General features: G+C 40.6%; 3 protein-coding genes across 5 annotated transcripts; all 3 read left to right on the top strand.

Annotated features, from left to right (window-relative positions):
* The first annotated feature begins 823 nt into the window (after nt 1-823).
* Nucleotides 824-4,415, top strand: LOC115691621 (uncharacterized). 3 transcript variants are annotated; one of them, XR_008818296.1, is made up of 3 exons: nt 828-1,045; nt 4,001-4,221; nt 4,371-4,415. XR_008818296.1 is itself a non-coding variant. In XM_056319216.1 (2 exons), the coding sequence occupies exons 1-2, from the start codon at nt 842-844 to the stop codon at nt 4,160-4,162; spliced, it is 366 nt and encodes a 121-aa protein (XP_056175191.1). In that variant the 5' UTR covers nt 824-841; the 3' UTR covers nt 4,163-4,319. The 3 variants fall into 3 exon arrangements, 1 of the variants encoding a protein (XP_056175191.1); XR_008818295.1 differs by having other exon boundaries at nt 4,366-4,415; XM_056319216.1 differs by lacking the exon at nt 4,371-4,415 and having other exon boundaries at nt 824-1,045; nt 4,001-4,319.
* A 710-nt stretch (nt 4,416-5,125) lies between these two features.
* LOC130140291 (uncharacterized) lies at nt 5,126-5,713 on the top strand. The gene has a single exon (XM_056319314.1). It carries the CDS (start codon nt 5,126-5,128, stop codon nt 5,711-5,713), a length of 588 nt encoding a protein of 195 aa, XP_056175289.1.
* Nucleotides 5,714-9,547: 3,834 nt separating this feature from the next.
* LOC115691624 (transcription factor TCP5-like) lies at nt 9,548-12,316 on the top strand. The gene is made up of 2 exons (XM_030618325.2): nt 9,548-9,769; nt 10,419-12,316. Exon 2 carries the CDS (start codon nt 10,457-10,459, stop codon nt 11,666-11,668), a length of 1,212 nt encoding a protein of 403 aa, XP_030474185.1. The 5' UTR covers nt 9,548-9,769; nt 10,419-10,456; the 3' UTR covers nt 11,669-12,316.
* Nucleotides 12,317-16,948: the final 4,632 nt, after the last annotated feature.

The raw sequence follows: 16,948 nt of genomic DNA, 5'->3' as shown, positions 1-16,948 counted from the left end.
GCTCAAAGTGGATGGCCACATGTATTCTAAGTCATTCTGTGAAGTTTTGAAATTTTTGATTTTTTGCTTTTTTTTCCTACCTCAAAGATTGTGACTTCTAGATGAACATGTGTTTTGAAGAAAGAGTTCTCTCATAAATGATTCTCATTTTTTGTCTAGAAATAGAAAACCTACTTTTTTTTTGTTCTGATTTTTGGTTCAGAATCGGTTCTGAAACAAAAAGTTGTCCCGGAAATAGAAAAATGATATTGCGTTACCAAACGGGTTTCTGTTCCAAAACTGTTTGTGGAACAGAAAACTAGTTCTGGACAGAACCAGAATGGTTATCATGCGCTACCTTAGAGTTTAGTTCACATTTTACTAATTTTTGTCAATAAGTTTATGTTAATGAAGTTCACGTAGGGATTAATTCACATTTTATTATTTTTTTTGAAGAAAAAAAAGTATATGTAGTAAGTCTGGTTCTCTCTTGGAATCGGGAATCGGACCACCCGGACACCGGTTCCACTTTTAGGAATCGGTTTCAATATGATCCTTACACTTTAGTCTAATGTACAATGTCGTATCTGAACTTTTGATTTGTTCGATGTGGTCCTTGAACTTTGGTTCAATGTTCAATGTAATCCTTAGATTATATGAAAATGTTTAAAAATTTACGGACAATATTGAACATTTACTAATAATTCAGGGATTATATCGAATAAATTGAAAGTTTATGGATGTCATTGCACATCGTGCCAAAGTTTGGGACCATAGTGCAAAAATAAAAAAAATTTAAGGACGACATTGCACGTTGATCAAGTGTTCAGGGACCTTTGTGCTATTATCCCAAAAATGAACAATGCGGCATCGTCACTCTCAGTGTGGCGACTCAACCGGAGCTTCAGCTCCGGCTTCCAGCTTTGGCCATGGCGATTCCATCCTCTGCGCCTCCGGTGAACCCACGAGACGTCGCCGGTCGGCGATGCTTCCGGCGCTTCCTCGAGCGTCCTTGTCTAAAGGAAGGTCGCGGCGTCGCATCGTTTCCGGGCATCCCTCGGACAAGGTACAGAAAACTGCGAAACCTTTCCCATTTTCCTCTCGTTCTCTCTGTAGTTCGCTTGTGTGATTGCAATGGCTTGCCTGCTTTTCCGTATATTGCCGCATCTTTTTTTGGGTACCGATGGCAATCGAGCGAATGTTGATATCGGTTGGGGGGTCTCGACTGTGGGGTTCCACGGAGTCCTGGTCTGAGTTGTGGTGTGCCGAATTGGGGGTCATTTTGGTTCGTGCAGTTTCGTGAGTTTCCGATGGTTTGTGATGCTTTGTTGCTGCGTACATTAAAGGGTCAGCTGAGACCGGCCCGAGTCGATCCGGGGTCTTGACGTTGCCCGGATGTTCGTCGCAACTCAGGCGGCAGCTAGCGAGCCTTTGCCCTGGCTAGCAGCGTGTGTAATGCGAGAATGATATACAGAGGTCATGAGCATGATGAAGAGTAGACCTTCACCAGAGTCGCCGAATTCATCTTATGGTAATTCCTGTGGCTTGTTTCGGAGGGCAGATTGCCATGATCAGTAAGAATTAGTGACGCCGGGAAGTATGGAATGCGATACCCAATTGTGCCGGGAATGTCTTGAATGAATAGGTAAATAAAGGGTTTTCCGATATGGAGAAGAGGAAGGAAGAGACTAATCATCTAGGTCTCCCTTAGCCGAATCACCACCTTAGTAGGCCACTCCAAGGATACAAAAAATCTCTTGATAACTCACGGACCTAGGAAGTCAAAAGAAGGGACAGAGAGGAAAACAAAGAGAAGATAACAAGGAGATGATTCCCATGAAGGAATTTTATTCAATCACTCATGTGTATTACAATGAAAGATTCAGGGGTATACAATATTACAGAAAACCTAATATTGATAAAAGCAATGCTAAAAATATACAAAATACACTTGCAGATCATGAAAGTATATTCTATTCCTAGAGATTAATCTCGAAATCTTCAAATAAGAATTTGCAATATTCTCGCCATGAATCAATATTAATATAATCTTGTTATGATTTGGAATGGTTTTCTTTTGGTCTGCTCAACAATTGTTGTGAGTTCACTTGTTACAACAGTTCAATTATATATTGACTACAGAACTCTGTTCCTCCGCAGCAGCCTTTTTTCCCAGCCACCATTGTTATTGCACATCTTTACCATGGATTTTGCTGATACCATTTCAAAATATCTGCAGTGCGCATATACTGCTCCTATTCCTTTTTACATTTGCCAAATGTTGCTATGACTCGATTGTATTGATTTACATAGATGATTGGCACACGGTCTTCTGGATTTACATCATCTTGTGTCCAAAGCATCACAAGTTTTGTTGATAATGCAAATACAATTTGTCTATGTAACAGCGGGTTTGGCAAGTCTGGGAAGGTGGACTTTGATTTTGAAAGTTAAGGTTGCTATGTCCTGCCAGTGCAATTGAGAGGAAAGTGGAAGCACTGTGGAACCCTGATAAGTCTGAACGACTCAACTGTGAAACTTCTTGGTGTAGCTTGTGGACTAAAATGGGTCAATTTGTTGATTTGCGCTTTTAGTGGTATTCTCAGCCCAGTCTGTGTAGCTGGTTCTAGCTGAGTTATGACTGGAGAACTCTTATTGAAATTTTGATTACGAGGATGATGACTTCAGAAAATACGAAGACAAGACCTTTTCCCCCCTAAATAGAGTTCGCGTATTAATGAGGCTAAGGCATGTGCTTGATAGGACCGAAGTTTACTCAGTTTCTTGACTAAAACCTCTGAACTTACTACATAAAGTTCATTTGAATTTTCACGAGAATGCAGTGGTATATTTTTCATTAGACCGTATTTAAAGTCATTTATTATGACCTCCTAACGCACGGGCAGCCTGGCAATGTGGTTGCCGACTTGTCAACTTTTTTATGGATCTTATGGACCATCTCCAATTCTTCCATGGTTTTGCCTTTGCATGACTTGGGTTCAGATAATGAAGTCTTGCATTATGTTTGCAGAGAGGAGGAAATTGGGGTTGCAGGCATTGTCTGTATTGGTTTTCATCTTCTGTTATGGATATAGTTATCAGCTTACATAATTTAGAATTATGATAATGGTTTATATCATGGGAAAGGGAAAATATCAAAACTAATCCCTATGTTGCAGAGAAGTTCTCTTCACAGTTATAAAAAGGTGAATTTGATGTAATTTACTTGTCTAAGAGTGGCAAGTTTACTTTTTTTTGTTTTGTTTTTTTAAGTTGTGCACTGGTCAATTTTTGATGCTAAGAAATGCAGCTGTTTAGCTTAAGTGCAGAAGTTATGGCCAAAAATTTGTGCTACCGACATTTTCTAATGCAAACGATGTCACTCTCAGCCTCATGGCCAGTCCTTCAAGTTCTGTTGTACTACCATGTCTGCCTAAGAGTTTTTGTCCTTCTCACATTTCATCGCTGAAAAAGCTCACCACTTCTCTTTCTAATGGCTTATTGACGGAATACTTCCATCACGATCTTATATATTCCCTTGCCTTCTTGCTCTTCGGGTTACCTGTTATCCTTCTTTGGATCGCTTATTTATGTTTAAAGAAAAGCTCAAGGGCAGTCATCGTGGACATTTAAACAATGCTTGAGTGCCAACGCCTGACTTCATGGCACACCAAACCCAACAGGAGGAACCATACTTCTTGCTTTTTCCAAAACTCACAGCCAATGATGCTTGCAGTTTTGTTGCGCACAACATATCTCTGTGCTAGTGCTACGAATGTGCTGAAAGTGCTTGTTGGCATTTTGATACTACAATGTCTGCTTAAGAGAGGGATATTATTGTAATCTGCTGTCACCTATCCCTGGAACATATCTACTTCATTAGTGGTATCCGGAAGTTAAAACAGCAAAGTAAAAAGAATTAAATTACTTTAATTCTTCTTAGGCACAGTGCATCACTAACGTTTAGTAAGAGCAGTTTAAGCTCACTCTCTGAGGATGATGCATTAATGATTTTGTGCAGGAGACTAAGAGAGAGACACGAGGTCCGAGGCCAGTTTCTTACCTACTAAAAGATAAAAAGAGGAAAGGCGGGGAGGAGACATGGGGAAGAGACCCCGACAAAATGGATGAGCAGGACAGAGCTGCAAGCAACGGCATTAGTTACTCCTGGACCTCATTCTGATTGATCATTGACTTATGCTATATGCAGCATATTGGGGCCTCAGCAACTTTCTTGTAACTGTCAGTAACTTAAAGTCTTCTCTGAGCACATTGATTATATATGTACATCTATATGTACGTGTATACATATATACATAGACATATATTTTTTTCTTTTCCTTCTCTGTTGATGAAAGAGTGAAAGCAACACTACATATTTTGTAGAAAAGTCTGCCTGGCACCAGCAGGAGTTCGAGCTTCAGTCAGCTGTTTAACTGTGATCAGACAATCTGTAAACTGGAAGTTAACAGCTGGTGAAGAAGGGGTCCTTCTTGTCCTGTTCGGATAGAACTGGCTGATGAACATGTAGAAGAGTCGAGGTATTCCGTGGGGGTTAAATGTTTTTTTTTTTGGTAAGAACGTGGGGGTTAAATGTTGATGCATGTAGAAAATGCTTAATTTTTTTATTCACTTTGCTCTATATGGTGGGATTTGGCCTTATTTTGCTGGCATGTTTGTGTCACTTGGAGTGAAGGTAAATGGTTACAGGAAATCACACCAAGTGCCCGTACTGGGAGAATATATCGATTGATGATTGCCGTCGTCGTTATATACTACGAGGAGAAAAGAGTATGGCGAGAAGCGAAAAGTTAAATGATCTAGCTTCTCAATTTCTGTTCGGGAGAAATAAAAAAGCTATATAAGAATACTAAACTTTGCGCGTAACATTATGTCACTTTAGATATCTTAAGCTGGGCCATTTAAGGTTGCCAATGACAATCATTTTGTTTTAGAAATTAATTTCTGATCAGAAATTGATTTTTTTTTATTTCTGTTCCTGAAGAAGTTTCTGAGCAAAAAAAAACGTTTGATAACGACACGAAATTTCTATTCCAGAAACAGAAATTTGTTTGATAATGGCACAAAATTTCTCCCTCTTGGGTGGCCGGAGAGTGGATGGCGGGTGGCGGACGGCAGGCGGCGAATGGTGGCAGCGAATGGCGGTGGCGGATGGTGGGGGGAGGCGGCAGCGGACAGCGATGCGGCCAATGCGGAGGATGGCGGCTGGAGGTGGCCGGCGATGGGAGGAGGACAATGGCGGGAGGAGGGTGACTGGTGGCGGGAGACGGTGGCCGGTGGATGGCAGGCGGTGGCCCACGGCGACGGGAGGCGAGCGGCGATGGGAGGAGGGCGGTCGGAGGCGCGACCGGTGGCTGGTGGGCGGCGGGTGGCGGCCCACGACGATCGGCGATGGGAGGTGGTCGAAGGCGGGCGGGCGGTGACGGGAGGAGGGAGGCCGGTGGCGGGAGACGATGGCTGGTGGTGGGAGGCGGGTGGCAGCGGGAGGAGTGCAGCCAGTAGTGGGAGACGGTGGCCGGCGGCGAGAGGAGGGCGGGGGGAGGTGGGAGCGGTGGCCGGTGGACAGCAGCGCGGCGGCCGAAGGCAGGTGGCTGCGAGAGGAAGGAGGCCGGCGGCAAGAGACAGTGGCAGGCGGCGGCGGGAGCCGGTGGCCAGTGGATGGCGGCTAGCGGTGGGAGGCGGGCGGTGGCGGGTGGCCGTGGCCGGCAAGTAGGCGGCAATGGGCAACGGGTGGGCGACCGGCTAGTAGCAAAGACGAGCGAAGAGAAAAATTTTAACTTCTCATTTTTGTTCCAGAAATAAAAAAGCAAAAAATTTTAACTTCTGAATTCTGTTTCAAACTTATTTCTAGAACAAAAATTTATTCCAGAAATAGAAAATGGAATTGCGTTACCAAACGGATTTCTGTTTCAAACCTATTTCTGGAACAGAATAGAGAAACAAAATGATTATTATTCGCAGCCTTAAGGTTTCTCGAGAACCTGATCCTGGTTGTTTGTAAGTAAAATGCAAGGAATAGTAGCATACGCACAGCAGAAAAGTTCTCAAAATGAATGATCGGGATCTATTCTTTTATGATCCAACGGCTATCATCTCGTGGTTTATGGGGAGATATTGGAAGCGCCTATTCTCTAGGCGTTTATTCAATGGGTATCCTCGCATTTCCAAAGGTAGCAACTTCTGATTGTCAGTCTTTTAGCAGAAGGAAATTTAATGACCGTGGAGGTGAGCTGCAGAGAGGGGGAAAGAGGTAATTCTGCTGTTTGTCTCCTCTGCTCCATCTGTGTACGTATTGATGAGCAGAAGGCATTTATCTTGGGCTAGATCACTGCTGGTTCACTCCTTGTTCTTTTCTGAGCTTTAGCTGTCATTTTCTTGGGCATATTATAGTAATGGCCTCATCAGAGAAGATGGAGACAGAAAGAGAGTAGGAAAAGCCAGAATCCACAGATGCTCCTTGAATTAGTAAACACCATGTACCCATAAAGACTTTAATGTATAAATACTTTTTTCTCTTTTTTTATGCCATCGCCTATGATTCTTTCATCATTTTGTTATTCCATATCTCAGTATCTATCCACCCCATTATTCCCTTCCAAGAGACAACTAGACTGTGGATCTCTCTCTCTCTCTCTCTCTCTCTGATGCAACAATGAGTCATGATGACGACAGTGATGATGGTGATAGTAAGTAACTGGTAGGAGCATCTTGAGGTCCACACTTGCTGAACTTGATTTAACAAACATCTTTCTGCTTGAAAGGCTCTTCATCGACACCTATATACGACAGTTTCTAGGTGATGTTCTACAAGGAGATCTTTACTTTCACTTAGATGAGAAGCGTCAGTTCTCATCCTAAGAATTGCCTGAGGGGTTCATCCCTATTCAGGTATGCTTAAGTATATCCAAGGGAAAGAACTTTTGCTAAGCTTTAAGCTAGCGAAAGATGTAGATAATACTTAAGTTCCGTTTCCAAAGTAATTCCTTGCCAATTGGTCGATTCGAAAGACTGAAGTCCCTTCCCTCAGTTGTAGCTAAGACTGACATTTGGTTGGAACTACACTATTCGTTGAATCCCACTTTCATGGGTTGTGAATTATTGGTTCAAGAATTCAAGAGAAAGCTAGAATTCCTTAATTCTGCATCAGAAAGAACATTTCTTGAAAATTATTTAAATGGACATCATCTTTTGCCCCATTTAACTTCTGCAGATTAAATAAATAACTGATCGGTCAGAATCGTTTTTCATATTCTTCTCTGGCTTGAAATGGCAAGATAAATTGGGAGAGCTCATGACTGATGAGAAGATTAATGTCATTTGCAAAGCAGCATGCCTGCTTTGGGATCTGCCAATGTAGGGACCATGTCTCTGTGTAGCCTTAGTAGACAACAGCACGAGAAAAAGATTTTAGTGCGACGAAAGCAAAATTCACTCATAGTTCTCTGAGAGAATTATATGTTAGAATAGACAAACTGTAAACATTAGCTAGCTAAACTCATTTAGATCAAACTAATGATGTGTACATAGTGGCATATACCAATTTGAGTCCTTTCGTTTGAATATGTAAATAGTAACTATCTGAACTAAAATTTTAACCAAAAAAAAAAAAACTATCTGAACTAAAATCCTCACCAAAAAAAACTATCTGAACTAAAATCAAATCTCATAGAATGAAGCTTAGGGAATGTGGTTTGCTGTGTTTGAGAGAGAGTGAGAGTGAGTGAGAGAGTAGCCAAAAACAGAAAAATGGAACGTGTATCACCCGTATCTTGCCAGTGTCTGCTTGTCTTCGAACACTATTAAAGAAAAGAGGTCCAGTTTTTTTTTCCTTCCTTTTCCCTTTTTGGCTGCTTGTTATAACACTGAGAACAGAAACAAGAATTATTTCTGATTGCTTCCTAAAAGCTGCAAATGGCACAGGTCTTAGGGTTTTTCTAGGGCTTTCAAACTTTGAGAGATTACTAGGGTTCCTTATTTCAAGAAGAAAAAAAAAAGGTACTGGGCAAATAAAAGTAGACCTCAGCTTTTGACTGGAACAACTGCAACACTGCGTGCAAATCTCTCAGCTTTTCAATTATTTTGGTGAAGATTCCATTTTTCCTTTTTTTTTTTCTTCCAGATCATTAAGGTTTTCTCTGAAACATCTCTCTCTCTCTCTCTCTCTCTCTCTCTCTCTCTATATATATATATACATAGTAAAAGCAATTTTTTAAGTGTTCTCTTAGGGCTTAGCTGAGGTCTTTTCATTACCGCTTGAACTTTATAATTTGTGTGTTCGCACCTCTCCCATAAAGGAGCTCCACACATGTATTGAACCTGAAAAAGCCATGTTCCTATAGTCAAGAAGCTATAAGAAAATTTGCTCCTCCATCTGTAATTTAATTAGAGTGACTTGCTTACCATAAAAGAAAGAAAAAAAAGTCCTTTTGGATCAAGAACCATATTTGAAGCCAGATCTTCAACAATTAGAAATCTGTTTAATTTAGCAGTATAGGCAAAGAAAGCATAGAGAGAAGAAAAAAGGCCCAAGAAGATATACAGCTGCAGTTTTCTTGGGTGTAGTTAGTATTTATTAGGTTTGAGATCTCTGTATATATGTACAATATGCATATCTCACTGCCAATACGTGCGGTCTCTCTCTCTCTCTCTCTCTCTCTCTCTCTCTCTACACACTGAGTGGATGCTTTAAAGAACCCATTTGTTTTTTGGTCCCTCCCCTACAATGTAGGCAGAGCTAGAAATCCGTCATCTAAATCCAAGCAGTTTTGATGAAAAACTACCAGTTTTGCTCACACCACAACTTCGGAAGCCACAAGACGATCATGACCCATCTCTTCTCTGACTTTTGATTCACTTCACACACACTTTCTTTAAAAACAGAAAACCATTCTCTTTCGATTGATAGCAGTCACATTCTCTCATTCATTCACAAAATTCACAAACTATATTGCTTCAGCTAAAACAAGATTTTATGTGTGTGTTTTTGCTGTCTTATGTATAAATATTTTCTACGATCGCACAAGATGACAGAATTATAATTCTACGGCATGATATTTTTCACTACCTTGCTATCATTTTCACTCCGCTACGCATGCATTTATCATATCATGCTATATGGAGTACACCCCATAAAGCTATTCTCTTCTCTTGTTGCGTCAAATAAAGTGCTAGTCTCTCTCTCTCTCTCTCTCTCTCTCTCTCTCTCTCTCTCTTTTTCAATTATGTCTTTGCAATGGTCCCCTTTGAGTTTAAAACCTACCCTTTTGATGGGTTTGTTTCAATTTTTAACTGATCTCTTAATGACAGGAAAAAGAAGAGAAATAACACGTGTTGTATTAATACTAGCTAATCTCAATTCGGTATACATGATGTATAATAATTATGATTTACAGGACTCTTGAATCGTCCGGCTGACGTGGCAACTTCAGCAGATAACAAATGGGAGCAAGATATGCCATACCTCTTTTCACATCATTCCCATGCAACATAGTATGCAACATGCCATGGTTAATTTTTCGGCATCTTTTTGTTTTCCATCCTCCAGCAAAGAGTGAATATTTCTTCAATTGAACTTATATTGTGAAAGTGCAGTTCACTGTCTGTAGATTGATACTCTCTCTTTCTCTCTCTTGCTCGCTCGCTCGCTTCCACTCTCTCCCCGGACTCGTCGTCCTCTCAAGCGATACATATTGTTCTCGTTTGCAGTTCTTGGGAAGTGAAGGGACCGATCTTGATCTGCTATCAAGATGGTTATTGCTCTCTAGCTGAAGTAAGTTCATGATCGAGCAGTGATTTACATATTTTCTTGAGAATTTTTGTTGAGTTTATATTCGCTAAAACATTCTTTTTCAAAAGAGGATGTGCAAATACTAGCTCATTATGTTTCCTCAAAGTAGGTTTCCTTCTTCAGAATCAGATAATTGAACTCCAGATCTGTTGACAGGTGCAAGATTCTTTCCTCTTTGGCCAAAATTAGGTTCTACTTTCACTTCAAGATGCTCAACGATCATCCATTAGGTTTTCAAATTGGGACACTGAGCATTTAGCAATCAGGAGATGTCTTTTAACCAAATTAAATGGTGGTTTGTTGAGTACTCGATTAAAGAATTCTCGAATCATCGAAAAACAAAAGTCGCACTCTACGCCAATTCTTGATTTGGGAAAGTGTACTTGTCATAGGGTTCTTCTTTCAGTTGCTTCATGTCATAAGGAGAAAGAACATGCTTGTTTGGTGATATGTTTCATTCTGTAACTAATTACTCAATATCACTTTTTTCGCTCTTATTAATTAATCTGTAGTTATTGCATACTGCTGCAAATCAATGCATGACAACCTAAATCAGCTGAATTGTGCTTGAGATTATATAGAGGAAAGGAGGTGACTTCATAGGTTAACAATTTGAGAATTCTTATCGCAGCCAATCTTCTGCGTCCTGATGATCATGAGAGGAGTAAGATGAACCCAATTCCAGGAGGAGGAGGAGGAGGAGGAGGTTTTCAATCAGCGAAGCAAGAGGAAGAAAAGCATGAGATCAGCAGGAGTATGTCCCGCTTGGTGCCGCCATCAACTTCCAGGCAGTGGTCAGGTTTCCGAAACCCGAGGATCGTGCGCGTCTCGCGCTCCTTCGGAGGCAAAGATAGGCACAGCAAGGTCTGCACTATTAGGGGTCTGAGGGATAGGAGGATTAGGCTCTCCGTGCCCACAGCAATTCAATTGTATGATCTTCAAGACAAGCTAGGGCTCAGCCAACCCAGCAAAGTCATCGATTGGTTGCTAGATGCCTCTAAACAAGACATCGACAGGTTGCCGCCGCTCCAGCTGCCTCCAAATTTCGGCCAATTCCACCAGCAAATCCTATTCCCACATGAACCGTCAAGCGCCAACTCTCAACCTTCCTTGATCTCTCCCTTTCTCCCCACAAGCTCAACAACATTCTTGAAGCACGGGGTCAAGATCACTGAGAGTAGTGTCGATCACGGGGTTAATGATAGCGAATCTTCAGCAATGGCGAGGTCAAAGTTTTGGAACATCGATGCTTATAACACACTGAGAGCGAAGAACAAGGAAGTCGAAATAGATGATCATAATGGTCAGCCTCTTTCTGAGAAGGGCAAGTGGATTGAGACCGATGAAGTGCATGACCATTTGGGATCATCAGTCAACTCTCATCATGCACAAGTATCAGCTCAGAACTTCTTCCCAATCGTTAGTTATTCCTTGAGTGGCTTGCCGAACAGCACCTTGCCGTACTCCTATAATAATCAATGGGAGCCTTCGAATTTGTCATTGTCTCAACTCGGGACTCACGGCTTTCAATTGCTACCGGATCAAAATCCCCTAAATTCCACATCAATCGCTTCCTCTTCGGCTCTTCCGTCCGCTGCTCCCCAGTTATACTTCTGCCCGTCCGCGACGATGACGCCGATTTTTCCGTCCTACCCTTCGTATCTTACCCCTACTGTCGAGACAGATCCGAGGCAACTGAACCATCTTCATCTATTGAACTCGAGTTCGCAACAACACATCTTGCCTACTTCCCTCGTGCCGTCCCTTCAATTGATGAGCTCGCCAATGAGATTGCCATTCCAAACGAGCACTAGTGCCAAATTTCTTCATCGGCAAGATGATGACGAGAGCGAAGAAGACGAGGATGGAAACGGTTCTTGAATCCAAACTCGGGGAACACCCTCTTGGATGAAGATCACTTTGGACAATGATCTCCCTAAGATCTCTTGATGAGGGTTTATTATTCAATAATCTTTGTGAGAGATTGCTGCTTTAGGATATGGTCATGAACAAGAAGTTGCAAAATTCTTGAAAAAAGTATATGGACTAATAAGCAGCAACATCATCAAGGTGGCAACAGTTTTCTCCTGTAGATTTGTCTCCCACAAACGCTTCATAAGTGCCTCAGTTTGGTCAGACAAGAATTATAAAGCTCCACGGAGTATTTTGCCTGGCTCATCATCAACAACTTCTGCAACAGAGTAAGATGCTTCTATTTAATGTTTCTTTTGTTCCTGCAGCTTCTAGAGTAGCATCTCAGTCGTATATCATGGCCAAATGATTTGAAGAATGCAACAAGGACTCTCATACAAAATCATAGTATTTCCTTTTCTTTTGTTTTTCCTGTTTTGGCCTTGTATTCGAGTGCTTATCATGCATAAGATACCTTATACACGGGATGTTTACAGCCGAAAACTCCATATGTTAAGTAAGTGCACATTTATTCGACATCCGCCGTGTGTATCATAGCATAAACTTAATTATGTCTTTAATTATCTGAAGATCGATATCGTTTTTTGTTCCCCTCTCGGATCCTGCCCCAGAATTCTTTAATTTAAGTGTTAATTTTTGGACATGCTTACCATGTTGTCAATTCCTGGACATTCTTATTAAGTGGATGTCTTAATTCTACTATGCATTTAGCAAATTTTTATAATAATTTCCATGTGAATTAAAAACATTTACAGCTCAATGTTGTAATTAGATTAGGCAGTACCTTAGAAAAAAGCAGCACTCATAACAGTGAGAAAAAAATAAACGCATCTATGTTGTTTTTGTAATACACCCATTTATGTGTATGGTTTACACACCTCTTTGAAGAATGATACAACAGGAGGTCCATATACAAGTGAAAAGTGCATCAGCATGAAGCAAACCAGAATAAGAATGAACGAGAATGCTAGGGTTATACATCATTTGGATCTGACGAAAACGCATTAAAAATCAGTATTTCTGCCAGAACTCGTTGCACGGCCCCTCCTCTCTCTTTGGGTACGATTTAGTTTATTAATAGCGATAAAGCTTCCCCTACTAAACCCGGCATGCTTATTGTCGTGTCTGGAAATCTACAGGGACTCGTTTACAGTTTCCTAAGTTCGAAAAATTTCACGAGTCGACGCCCATTTTGCATCATATTCTGGTTAATTGCTTTTCGACGATGGTCTCGAGTTCATATATAGTTTCTCTTCGTATGTAGCTTTTCTAAACTCAGGTTAGAATAATGTGATGAATCTGATATGCTTTGCATGCTGCATGTTTTACCCAACATGTTATTTTCTGTCCTTCAGCAATTCACAGCCAGTAAAGTTTAAGCTGAATAACTATGTAAAGTCATTTACATATTCTTTGATTTCGGTCCATCTACCTCCAAATTAATCACAGCTACAGCACATAATGAACCAACCCTAGCTAACTGGCCAAGAAAAAAAAACAGAAGAAAGTAACCAACCCTAGCTAGTTTTGACTGTTGATTGTGACCATTCACGTACACACGAACATGAATGCATTGCTTGCTCTTTTTTCCTTCTTTTTTCTTTTTGTTGACTTTTGATTTGTCGTTAATTCTTATTTATATTAAGATTATTTTAACATCACCGTACGACTAATCTTGAATTCCTCCAAATTTTTTTCTTTTTGGGACGTACGTGATAATGAAGTTGTTTTCGATAACTTGATACTTCTTTTAATATCTACTTCTGTCATAAGATTTCTTGCTCATTTTATGATCTATTCTTTAATTTCGCGTGACACCTTTTATTTGATCTGCGCATGAAAAGATATGTTAAAGTGATCCCACATCGCTCAATTGTAGAAAATGATAATAAACATCAATTTTTGAACTCGAACACTTCAGCTTGATCATAAGTGTTTCATGAAACATATATATGAGCGCGGGCTATATATAAACTTACCCAATGTTGCGATCCTCCCGAGGATGAACCTCAAGGGGGTGCAATGGATTGCTAGGCAGACGCGTATAACTCTCTTATGAGGTGACACTTACATCTCACACGGGTTGTCCCAAACCTTACTGATCATAACTTGATTTTTCGTTTATTATTAAATCAAATGAGGTTATAGTGACCGCTAACCTTTTCTAGACCATAATTAAGTGCGCAAGCAATAAAATCAACTCACTAAACATATAGTTAAAGCAAACGTGAAAGCAACCTGAGCCGTATTGAACAAAATAAATATAAACCCTATTTATAACGCTCTAGGAAAGGATCCTGTGAGCTCATGAATGAAAGATCTCAAACATACCGATATCTCATGAAAACTAAGATTAAACATACGCCTAGGTTCTTTGCAATTAATAAGCTAAAACTTCTAGGATGGAATGCAACAATTCTTAAACATGTGCCAACGCCTCTAAGCTAAAAAGTGTATATCGCCCAATTAGTCTTAAACCTACTATATGGATGTCAATTCAGTTCTGCATGTTTTAATTTGGCCAATTTAGTTTTTAACCTTTGCGTGGAATTTTAATATAGCCATTCCAGTTAATGTTTGCCGAAAATCGATGACGTGGTGGTCCAGTTATTGCCATCCATCCTACATGGCACATCACCACATTAGCGATTTCAAGCGAAAATTGACTAGAAGGACTATATTGCAATTTGATTCAAAGGTTTATGATTTAATTGGCAAAATTAAGAATTTCAAGATTGAATTGGCATTCATACCATAGGTTTATGACTAATTAGACAATTGGCATCGGTCCAATTATTGCCGTTCATCCTACGTGGCACACTACCATGTCAGCAATTTTAGGCAAAAATTGGCTGGAAGGACTGCATTGGAATTTGACATAAATGTTCAAAACTAAATTGGCAAAAGTAAAAAGCTTAAGGCTGAGTTGGAATCCGTACAATAGGTTTAGGACTGATTGGACAATTGGCATTGGTTCAGTCATTGCCGTCCATCTTACGTGGTATATTGCTACGTTAGCAAGTTTAGGCGAAAATTAACTGGAATGACTGCATTGAAATTTGAGGTAAAGATTCAGGACTACATTAGCAAAATTAAGAAATTTATGACTGAATTGGCATCTGTACAATATGTTTAGGACTGATCGGACAATTTCCCCAAAAGAAACTTGTGCGGCTTTGACTTTGAATTCATGGAAACTAAAAACATACCACCAGAGGAATTCCATATGCTTCCGGGGGGGAAGCTCGCCTAGACCTAGACGCTGATGAGACCGGCTCCTGACAAGGTAGATTTAGGCCGAGCAGGGGCTGTTCAGTCAGTGTTCCGATTGAAACTCGGTTGGAATAGTGAGGTGAAAACGCCTTAACCTTGGTCCATGAGTTGCTTCCCAAGCCACCCGGTCCATGAACATCAAAATGGGTCAAAACGGGGGTTGAATAGTCACAGTGCAGACCAAGAATCCCACGAGAATGTCCGTCTTCCCCCCCTCTTCTTTTGTTCTCCTTTCAAATTGCCAAGGAGCTCGAATCATGGAGATGGCATCATGCGAATGTCTTTGTTGTCCAAGAATTCTTCCCAAAACTAACGAAGGAGCTCCCCCATTTGTGCGGGCTCGAGGATTCCAAGAATGGAATCGCCCCCCACCTCTCTCTCTCTCTCTCTCTCTCTCTCTCTCTCTCTCTCTCTCTCTCTCTCTCTCTCTCTCTCTCTCTCTCTCTCTCTCTCTCTCTCTCTCTCTCTCTCTCATGTTTACCAACATTTCCAGCTCCATCCTTCTCTAACTTGATTTACTTCCTAGCCTAGTTCCAATTACCCTTGTTTCAAGCTAAGCCAAAAATCAAGTTATGAAATGCGGTCGAGGTTTACGGTTGAAAATGAATAGGGTTGTGTGAATGAGAGAGATCGAGGTTTCCACCTTAGTTTAGCTGCCCGCGGCGAACTTCGAGCTTGTTTAAATTCGGCGCAAGAAAAATTCATCACGGATCGCATATCAGGTTGGCCCACAAAAACTTGTGGTCTTATTAAAAAGATATCCCTAATTTCTAGATGCTGATAGATGCACCAAAGAACGATAACGTGGTACACTAGATGGTTTTCTTAAAGGATCAAATTGCGGATTAGATACCTAATTTTTATGAAATGTGAATGAGATCTTTGGACGAAAAGTTTAGGTATCAAGATCCTATTTAGATATTTATTGTAATTGCGGCTTCTCGATAGTTTTCTTTTGTGATACACGTACAACACATCATTAATTAAGCCAATGCTCTACGATGAAAGAAAATTAATCACCGAGGTAGCCCTTTTTTCCCATGCCCTTTTGGGGCCGGCATATCAAATTACCTAACTGATCATAAACGTCTAATTAATTTTGTTATCATGATACAAGAAAAAGAGAAGCAAGCACGTTTAATTAGTGCAACCAAACCCTAACTAAATCTGGTAGAACTCGTTGATTTTGGCCCTTCAAATGTTGCAGAACCATGGTTTAAAAACCCTAGCTATTTGGCTAATATTTCCGCAAGTCTTGCAATAGCTAGGCTCGTGGAAGAAGGTTGAAACTTATCAAATCTCTACCCTACACAACACTATATGCCCAAAATTACTCTCTACCCTTGGTCTAACATCTTTAGTTGCCGCTTATTTTCACCCGCAATAAAGAACACGCTATATAAGACACATGCAACAAATCACATGACTCGAGCAAAACTTTCCGGCACGCCAGATCTATCAACTCATCGATAAGACGAATCGATAACGGTACTCGACACATTACAAAAGGGTCTAATTATTATTTTTTACCCTTCCTTTTTACGTACCCGTGATTTATAATTGAAGGCTTGATGTTGACAAGTGTGTAAGTGTGTAAGAATGGAGAAAAAGAAGAAGAAAAAACACAGTAAAATTTTTTTAACCTATCTATATACAAGCCACACACTTCAGTCCCCTCTTCACACATGCATCGCATAAGAAGATGAAAAAAACCCATGCGCATGCAAGGAAGCACGCCGAGCTAGTGCATGTGAACACGTCATTGTATAAAGTAGGGGGCTGCATTATTTCACAATGTCAAGGACAATCAATCCATGGAGCCCCCCCTACATAGATCCCACAAAAGCACTGCATTTACTTACATGAAAAAGAAAGAAAGTAAGAAAAGAAAGAAAGAAAGAGAGAATGACACTGACCCCCTGCAACATTTGGAAACCCTAGAACTTTACAACAGGC

The sequence above is a fragment of the Syzygium oleosum genome, unplaced genomic scaffold, assembly GCF_021117445.2.
Source record: "Syzygium oleosum isolate NSW1041296 unplaced genomic scaffold, Sole_v2.1 Sole_v2.17, whole genome shotgun sequence".
Lineage (NCBI taxonomy): Eukaryota > Viridiplantae > Streptophyta > Magnoliopsida > Myrtales > Myrtaceae > Syzygium > Syzygium oleosum.
This window is presented reverse-complemented; position numbering and strand designations above follow the sequence as displayed.

Coding starts and splice junctions, on each gene's coding strand:
- LOC115691624 (XM_030618325.2), top strand. CDS start 10,457: ATGAACCCAATTCCAGGAGGAGGAGGAGGAGGAGGAGGTTTTCAATCA.
- LOC115691621 (XM_056319216.1), top strand. CDS start 842: ATGCGGCATCGTCACTCTCAGTGTGGCGACTCAACCGGAGCTTCAGCT. Junction 1,046..4,000: donor CCGGGCATCCCTCGGACAAG/GTACAGAAAACT, acceptor GATTTTGTGCAG/GAGACTAAGAGAGAGACACG.
- LOC130140291 (XM_056319314.1), top strand. CDS start 5,126: ATGGTGGCAGCGAATGGCGGTGGCGGATGGTGGGGGGAGGCGGCAGCG.